Source organism: Belonocnema kinseyi, chromosome 3, assembly GCF_010883055.1.
Source record: "Belonocnema kinseyi isolate 2016_QV_RU_SX_M_011 chromosome 3, B_treatae_v1, whole genome shotgun sequence".
In the NCBI taxonomy this organism is placed as follows: domain Eukaryota; kingdom Metazoa; phylum Arthropoda; class Insecta; order Hymenoptera; family Cynipidae; genus Belonocnema; species Belonocnema kinseyi.
Window position 1 is genome coordinate 16750961 of NC_046659.1, and position 9937 is coordinate 16760897.

The following is a 9937-nucleotide window of genomic DNA, read 5'->3' on the forward strand; positions in this document are numbered from 1 at the left end:
ATCGCAATTTCAGAAGCCGGTTAGTTCAGTGCATTGAAAATAAGGGTCACCATCTTGCCGATGTTATCTTCAAAACGTAGTGAAAAAAAAACTTTGAGACCTTTACTGTGTGTTAATAAAAATTATAAATCAATAACCCAAATATATTTTTCTCATTTCACGTTCCAAATCATCAAGTGACCATGCCGCACCCTGTATTGGATTGTACGAAGAAAATTAAGTTGCGAAGGAAAAAAATATGAAGGGAAATCAATGTTTCTTGTAAGCTACTTACAATAATATTGCCAATGACGTACATTTGAGGCGTTTACGGGTAAACAGAAAGCTTTCTTCATTGCAATTACGCTCAGACAAAAGAAAAATGTCGGTACTCTTACTTTCTTTTCGTGTCCTGCTCTTCGTTCGTTATTCATGAACTTATTTCAAATAAATTTAAAAGAAGTAATTTGTTAAAATATTTATATATTTTATCGACGATTCTGGTCTTAAAAACCTACAAAAATACAACAAAATTATATTTTTCGGTGCAACTGTACATGATACGGAAAAAATGCATAGACAAAAATTGTGAAAATATCGTCTACACTTTTTTTGTCCTACCCTAATGTACATGAAGGCGTTTGTACGATCAATTTTGTTGAAATTTGACACTTTTACGATAATATAAACTTCGTTTATCGTCAAATTGTTCATATTAACTACAAATCCTAATATTATATTGTTTTGTGTTAAAAGTGCAGTACACTCCGAGCTATCCGACTACCACTTATCGGGATGTCTCCTACTCGCTTTGATCTCAGAAGCAGCACATGCAAGCGCACGCATTGAAGAAAATCGTTGCGCGAAAACAAAATTTTTCTAAATATTTCTACATCAGGGTAACCTATTCAATAACTTCGTTTCAATCTCAAAATGGCTAGCAATTATAGACCGCAGAAGAAGAAATTTGTTTTGGAAAATTTAACTTTTTGTTGAAAATCCGTTTTTTGTTTTGTTCAGAAGAGTACTCTCATTACTTGAAGCTTCACCTGTTTGGTTAAAAATTAACATCTGGGGTTGAAAATTCAACTGTTTTGCAGAAAATTGGTTTCTTTTTAGGTTGACCATTTATTTTACTAGCTAAAAACTTGATTAATTCGGTTTTGTTGGAAATATTTGCTTTAATTAAAAATTGATGTATTTAGTTTAAAATAATAAATATGTATATAATTTTCTTTATCGAAAATTCATCTTTCGAGTTGAAATAAGCACTATTTGGTCAAAAAGTAATATTTTTGGCTGAAAATTCATCAGTATAATTACAAATTATTTTTTTTTGACTAAAAATTCATTTCTTTTTAGTTGGAAATTAATTCTTTTTACTGAAGATTTTTGCTTGAAAATTTATATTAATTTCTAGTTTAAAATTAATTAATCTTGCTGAAAACTCTTATTATTTTGTTTAAAATATTTTTTTCTAACTGCAGATTGAACTATTCTACTTTTGGTTGGTTAATGTTTCGTTTTTAGTAGAAAATTCATATATTTTATGGTAACTGCATATTTCTTGGTATAAAATTCATCTTTGTCGAGAATATAAAGTCCCAGTGTATGCCGCACTTCCCATTCTCGACAACGAACTCGATTTCCCTAGGAGCATTTAGAGGAGCGATATTAAGGTTAATGCCGTAACAGTGACGGAGATGGTAATAAAGCACTCTTAGTGCCGCATTGTGTCTTTGAATTTAGGTCGTTCCCGCGTGAGTTGGACAATTAGATAGTATGTGAGCTAAATGCTCGGGGTGTGCATGGCACGCCCTGAACTGAACTACAGTAGCAGTACGAACTATCGGAGGACCATCCATCGAGACATCCCCTATGCGCATTGATCTCAGAAGCAGTACATGCACGCACATGCATTGAAGAAAATTGTAGGGTGAAAACCAAATTTTCCCAAAAATGTGGACATTAGTGTAACCTATTTAATAACTTAATTTCAAATCGAAATGGATGGCAATTATAGCCCGCTCAAGAAAAAAAAATTGTTTTGGAAAAAAAATGTACAATAATGGAGTGCGTTAAAAAAGGTGACACCGTAGTTGATGTTTTAAGAGAACACTGGAACGCCCATTTGAGGGGGAACGAAATTTAAAGGCGTTTTTAGAACGTCCTAAAAACATTTTCTGGACGTAAGGTTTAAAAGTCGTTCGTGGAACGTCCGAAAAAACGTTCTAAGCGGGGCCAAAAAACGTCCAATGTTTTGAATACGTCTTAAAAACGTCTTTGAAACATTGTATGTTCTTAGAATGTAATTTGGCCTGAGTGAGGACGCTTTACGACGTTCTAAAAATCTCTTAGCACATTCGTTCCCACTGGGTTGTTTTTAACTTTTGTACATTAGTTTCAAAATGCGAGAATATATTTGCAATTAAAGTTTAAATCAGTATACTTCTGTATATTTATGATATATCTTCACACAGTTATTGATAATTAATTAAAATCACTTTTAATTTTGTTCTCCGAGTTCCGAATTCTCTCCGATCAATCTGTGTTGCATTTTTCTAAAGGAATAATCCAGCTTAGTTTATTGTCCTTGTAATTCTTTTGTATAGATGCGAGGTTTTGAAAGAATTTGGGTATTCTCAGCATTTGCGTATTCTGGATTGTCTAATGAGCTCATACGAGTGAGTAAAATTTTCAACCACAAGGAACACTTTTCAAAGTAGTTGATTTTGCAACGAAGTAATGCAAAATAAAAAAATTTAATTTGTAACCAATTACAGGTAACTTTTTAATGAAAAAAATAACATGTCTGAAGGAAAGGTTAAATATTTTTTATTTCACGTTTGAATGTATGAAGCTCAGAGAAAATGTTGTCTTGAAACAAAAGCATCGTCCTCTCGCTTGTTTTGTTTTAAACGACCTGAATATATTTCTGACGCAAATATAATTATTTGACTGCAATATTAGGTAAAGTTAGTCGCAGAAGAAACATTTTTACTGCAAAATGACTCCTGTTGAGGCAAATCAAAATCCTTAAATTGAAATGAAATTTCATTTAAGTCAAGAAACATCATTTTATCAAAATAGGATTTTTCTCTAAGTGGAAGTTTTAGCAGAAAAGGATAAAATTTCGAAAATTAATAAGAAACGTGACTCAAAAAAATGCACTTGTAATTTTACGAAAATGATTTCTCAGCAGGAAAATAATTTGTTATTAAAAGCGAGGAACTTTAAAGTATAAAAATAAAAGTTTTTCACCTACAATATAATATTTGTAGTTAAAGCTTGATATAAAATTTGAATACAAAATTGTAATGTCACGATATGATATATTGATATGCCCAGTTTAAAAAATTGGTTACATTTATTACACAACACAAAATGCAAGACGAAAAATATAAAATACAAAATACAGCACGCAACAGTCACGGAAATAAATAGTTTTCTTGCATGTAAATTTCCTCTGATGAAAAGAAATGTATTTTAATCGTCAGAAATTTCTTTCGATCAAAATTATTTTATCAAAGAAACGTTTTCTGTATTCGAAGGACGAATTCGAAAGAAGCTACAGTTCAAGATACCTCTTCTTCTCAAGAAGGCAAAAGACTGTAAATATGAAAGAGTATAAATGAAGTTTGAAGTAAATATTGTAAAAACTGCATCCGTGTGTTTTGGATTAGTGTACAACGTTTTACCCGAACTGGTAAGCAGTATAAATGGTCAAAATGTTTATGATCTGCGGGCGGAAACCAGAAGCAATAAAACAGTACAGGATGGAAGCCTAGAAATGCAAAGGTTTTATTTATCATAAAAACTGTCAAAAATACGTCTTTCAAATATTTATTTACTTCACAACGATACAATCTGGTACAAAGTAAAATTTTTCGCAGCCAATATAGATAATTACGTATTTATTAGATTATATACTTTCAATTGCAATAGCCACAGCTACATAGGAAAAAGTGCCTATCAATCGAAAGGCATTCTAAATTTTAATTCCTATAACTGTCTTTAATCAGTTGCAAGAAAGAACTAGTTTCTCGCTGAATGAAGTTATAAAGATGACGTCCCATTTTTAGATCAAAATACTGAAATTAATAAATGCATAAATTAAAGACAAAAAATGTATGTCTCGATTATAGCTATTTTTCTTGACAGGACGACAAATACTTTTACGAACAAAGTTAAGACCGAACGAATTTCAATGAAGATACCTTCTACACTGGAAGTATTCGAAGTTATTCGAAGTTAATAAGTCTTCCTAATCAGTACTTTTTAATTGAATACTCATTATTCAGACTCAGGCAGTATACATATGTCAAGTTTTCGGCAAAGGGTACACTTTTGTATATAGTTCAATGTTTCCATAATAACTGTAAATATTAACCGATTTTCATTCATCTTTTTCTCAATTTCTTCAAGTAATGCCAATAAACTAATTCTGCTAATTAAAACTTGAATCAAACCATAACTTCCTGAGTTCAGTTTTTTAACTGATCTGCATCTCATAAGAATGAAAGGGTCATGATTTACGAGCAATTCACTGCGCTCCAGGGAGTCCACCTCGTGAGTTTTACGAGGGTCGATGAAGAGTGTCTCGAGAATCCACATACGGCTGCACTGAGGGTCACTGAAATTTTTCTCCATAATTCTCTCCCATTTTATTGTTAAACAAAATATAAACATTGTATCCAAAAACCGGCTTTTTGGCCGCCGAGGTACCAATATTTAGATGAAGTATGCAAGAAATCAGACAAAAATATTCAAAATTGCGGCAAAAATCTTACATTATTTGTTACAATTCTAATAAATCCCCTTAACGGTCACACCTCCAAATACACCTTCAGATATTTTTGGCTAAAAAAATCATGAGTAACGTTGGAACATACAAAACAGGGGAAAAAATATTTTAAAGCTTCAGTGATAATTTAGGGATTCGAAAAAAAACTTGAAAAAAAACGTAGACAATCGGAAGATGATAATAATAATAATAAAATAATAAGCTATTCAGATGGACGGTTCTGCTGACCTGTTATATTCCTAGGTGGTTTTTGATACGTCCATTTGCCTACAATGTTTTTTTTTTGTTTTAATCTCTTTGCCTATAACAATTTGAAGTGCTTTTCTGTGTGAGTTTCCTTGCCTTTCACATTTCAGGGTTCTTTTTTATATGAGTCCCCTTGGCTCTCACGAATTTCGGTGCTTTTTGGTGAGTCCCCTTGTCTCTCTCAGTGTTACTGTGGAAATGACGAATAATTCTTTAAAATCTGAGTCTATTCTCTAGAGGATACAAAAAAATGGTATTTTTGTATGCCAGATACAGTCTTTGCAGAATCGAATCGTGTTTTAAGAAGTTCAGCAGGGCACGTGCAGCGAGTCTTTTTGAATAGCCAAATTGTTATAGGAAAAGAGGCTAACACCAAAAAAAAACTCCAAAACATTAGAAGCAAATTGACTCATCAAAGAACATCTGGAAATAGAAGCGTCGACCCAAATTGTTTATTATTTTATTATTAAAAATCGTGTTCCTTAAATGGAACCGTTTTGAAAATAACTAATTCTTTCTCCAGATACATAAAAGTGAAAATAAAATAAAACCTTTTCTACACGTAAATAGAAAAACCATTTTCATGAAGTATTATAACCACTGAGGCACTACTACTCGTCCAGCAACGCTGTAGGTAGTTAGCGCGGGGCATCCATACTCGTACTACCTCCTACAACTCAACTAATACTTTCCATCCCATATTCATTTTGGGATGCTTTTCAAGATAAGAAATTAGGCTTTTTTGCTAGCCTAGTTTAAAAAAATGCTGACTTTAGAGAAAAACGTTTTTTAAAATGAAAATCAAGGTAAAATCATTTTTACATTGTTAATGATTATTGTTATTGTGAACCTCGTTAAAAGACCTTTTCAAAAGCCTCATAATAAGTGATGTTTGATAAGTGTATCATGAGTTATGTAGGTACAATTAAATGTTAGCGGTCGGGGTGAATCAGCGAAAGTTCGAGTCCCCATATCTTGACAACCCGTTGCACTAGGTTTGCTCCATTTACAGATTTTAAAGAGGTCCACTAGCACTACAATGTGGCAAAGTGTGTATAAGACTAGCGACATCAAAATTTCAGGCGGGGAGGCTTGGCAAATTTTACCCCATATTATTAATTTACTAAGGTAATAATTTTGAGATTTTTGTTTTAGGGTAACTCCACCACCGGTGATGTGGGCCCAGAGGAATACTATACTTTATATAACAGTTTGTCTCGAAGATTGTAAGGATCCCACAATCAAAGTAGAACCAGAGAAACTATACTTTAAAGGTATAGGTGGAACTGATCGAAAACTGCATGAAGTTACCATTAATTTTTACAAAGAGGTTGATCCTGAAAAAACAGTTCAGAGTCCAAAAGGTAGAAACTTTGAATTTGTACTTACAAAGAAACAAGAAGGACCCTACTGGCCACGTCTTACCAAAGAAAACAAGAAATTTCATTGGTTAAAAAGTGATTTCAATAAATGGAAGGATGAAGATGACACGGATGAAGAAGGTGGATTAGAAGGAGGGCGTGATTTGGAAGAGGTATTTATAATTTTCTGTTTATTTGGGCTTCATTAGTTCAGTGATGAATAAGCTTTGTGATATTGTGAATTTGTATATGCTCTCTTATATTAAATATAAAAGCAAAAAGAACAATTCGTTTTGGCATATTTTTTGGAAATTTTCAGTAAATTGGTGAAATACGCTAGGACAACTGATTTCTTTGGCCGCGCTTTTCTTTAACCCCGGATTCATTGGCTATTTTTGTTTCTCTTCCTCCTGTAGCGAAAATTACGCGAATCGACCTAGACACGATTAGGAACCCCTAAAGTACCGGAAATTTAATGTATCCAAAAATTTATCCGGTAATTTACGGTATTTCATCAGTAATTTATAGAAATTTATTGCTTGAAGTTGCTCTAATTACTATCTATTATCAGCTACAAAAGTTTGATAGGATAGGATTAAAAAAATGTTACATAGTTTTCAGTTCGTTTTCTGTATCCGCAATGTTGAAAATGTTCTCTAAATCATCGGGCAGTTGTAAGAAACCCTCATGCAGTCGGTCAAATTGCTGTCCATCCGTTAGCACACCTAGCAGAAAAACTGTTAGGTCTACTGACTTAATTTTTGCATGAAGTTGTGTTTCAGGTAACTTTTTAAACCAACAATTCAGACAGTAAATAAAACATAGATTTTTTGGGCGCCAGTCTTCTCTTGGGACAAATGTAAATCAATTCAGCCGAAGTTAGTGAGGAAAAGATAAAGATATGAGGAATCTACATTCCAAAAGGGGGGGGGGGGGGTAGAGAAACTCACTGAACATTAAGCGCTTTCGGACAAAAAGATACAAAGAGAACTTGAAAAACCTCAGTCAAAAGGATGTTATTTATTTTAAAACAAACGATAACCCAAAATATAAAAAGGTAGAAAATAATGAGATATACAAAGTAAGTAAAGATAAAACAAAATTATAGAGATAAAATTAGGGTCGACAAAACTACTAGCTCAATTTAAACACTAAAATGGTAGAGGTAGTAAGACATCCAAAATAAGTAAAAGATAATCCAAAATTAAAGAGATAAAATTAGTGTCAGAATTTCGGAAAAATCGAACAAAATACATAACACTGGAGATAAAAGAAAGTAATACAACTAAATCCGAATATATCAATTACTCCGAATATAGACACAGGGATCTGGAAAACAATAAATCAAAATAACAGGTAAAGGGAGTTCGCAAGACAAGATTTTAAAACATACATAACACGAAAAGAAAGGTACGGCTTATTACAAACAGGTACATAATATCATAGCAAATAAAAGGGGTTTTCTATTGACAAAAAAACGGAAAACTCACAATGCGCGATAACAAAAAAATACACATTATAACAAAAGTAGTATGCCCATTATTATAGACAGGTATACAATAACGGCAAAAGCAAAAAGGGTATGACAACGGGCAGATAATGAGGGGTTCTCAAAGAATTTTAGCAGGCGATGGTAATAATTGTAAAGGCTAATTAAATCATCGTTAAAAGAATATATCACAATTTAGGGTATTGGGATCGAGGTATACGCAAACTAAATTACTCGACAAGGGGCAAACATTGTAAAACATGGCATAAATTAGTGTATAAAGGTCGAGGTACACAAACAAAATTAATGGAAAAGGGTCAAACATTGTAAAATATGTCATAACTTATGGTATCGGGTCTAGGTATGCTAATTCAATTGAGCGATAAGGGGCCAACATTATAAAATATCATTATGTAGGGTATAAGAGTCGAATTAAAATAACTACATTGGTCTCTCTCTTGAAACATAGCTCTTCAGGATAAAAAAACTGTAATTATGCAGCTCCGAAAAAAGGTATTTATTTGGGAATCTGAAGTGGGCCATTTCATAAAAAGTGGATGGAACTATTTTAAATGATTATTTCATTATTTTTTCATGTATTTTTTTTATTTTTGAAGATTAATCGTTGCAAAATGATCACAAATGAAAAAAAATGAATAATGAAAGCGCTATTCTCCACTGACACAATTTCTGCACATGAATACCCAAAGCTGATTTACACTCCTCTTCACTAGAACACATAATATTTTTCGAAAACGACGGTTACTGCTTCCAACGAATACTGAAGATCAAATAATCTACACAGCTACTTGTCAACGGTATAGATTGGAAAAAATGTTCAACTAACGCTGGAGGGCCCCACAGAATTCAAATTCACTAAGAGGGCTTTGGTATATACGCGCGAAAAAATTGGTGTCACCCACGACCCCTAGGGCGCTTTAAGGGTTAATTTCAGGTAGTTCGGTACTTCAGATTATTAAATAATATTTACGAAGACATAATATCCACAAAAAGCAATAAACAAAAATCAATTAAAGATGATTCAGCCAAAGAGTAGAATTCTCAAAAACAAGAGCAAGATACAATTAAGAAAAAAGCTTGGCTAAACCATTAATAGGGAAAACAGGTTCTACCTTGGATATTTTCATGGACGACGGTTGCACCTCGTGTTTTTCCTTCGAGTTTACAGATGCTAAGATAAATTTTTTACGCTTGCTGGTGAATAAAGAGCGTGAGGAATTACATGATTAGTGGAAGGGCTGATGTGAACAAACTTAATTTCTATCATTCTCAACGTTCGAGAGAGAGAGAGATAAACGATGAGGTTCGCTTGTGATGTGTCCATCCTATAGGCCTGTCTTCTCTTCGCTAGTCCTTGTCAGTCGCTGTTCAGAGAGGAAGAGATTCCGAACTCCTTCGTACGAGCCCGACAACGGTTCCTCGATGTCAACGTCGGCTGTATTCTGTTACCTGAATGGAGAACGAGGAACCCTTGTTCCTTACTGCAGAATGACCCTGTTAGCATGCCTGGCGGCAAAAGTACTAGTTCCACCTACTTTATTGTTTGCATGGAGATGTGTTTCGCGTATCAAATGCGAGGAAAATATAGCGAACCCTATGCAAAAACATGAAAATTTAGCAATTTTTAATCGTATTACATTAAGTTTTAACATCCTCATTTCATCAGGCACTTGACTTAGTCCGCGACTGATGATGAAAACCCTAGTTCACCTGAGAACAAGTTAATCAGATTTTTTTCAAGTTGTCAACAAAATACAGGATCTATTTTGATAATATTAACAGAGTAGTCACCTAATGGATCGTCGTACAGATTAGTTAGAGCTGCTTTGTAACATAACCCTCTACACCTAAACTTAAACTATAAAAACTATTAACTCACACTGAGGCTAATAATAAACCTAACACTGTAGAATCTCGACAAAATGCTAAAAAGCCTTAGATTAAATTTCACGTGTTCCTAACTATACCGCACATTTATATTTTAACATATGCGACAAAGGAGGCGATTGTATTTGCTTGATAAACCTGTTTTAAGAT

General features: G+C 33.3%; 1 protein-coding gene across 1 annotated transcript in view; it reads left to right on the plus strand.

Annotated features, from left to right (window-relative positions):
* The window catches only part of LOC117169188 (prostaglandin E synthase 3), a 143340-nt gene that overhangs the window by 54637 nt on the left and 78766 nt on the right, over positions 1-9937 (plus strand). Inside the window, exon 2 of the mRNA XM_033355415.1 lies at positions 6185-6563. Within this exon, the coding sequence (XP_033211306.1) occupies positions 6185-6563 (379 nt within the window). The remainder of the gene's footprint in view (positions 1-6184; positions 6564-9937) is intronic.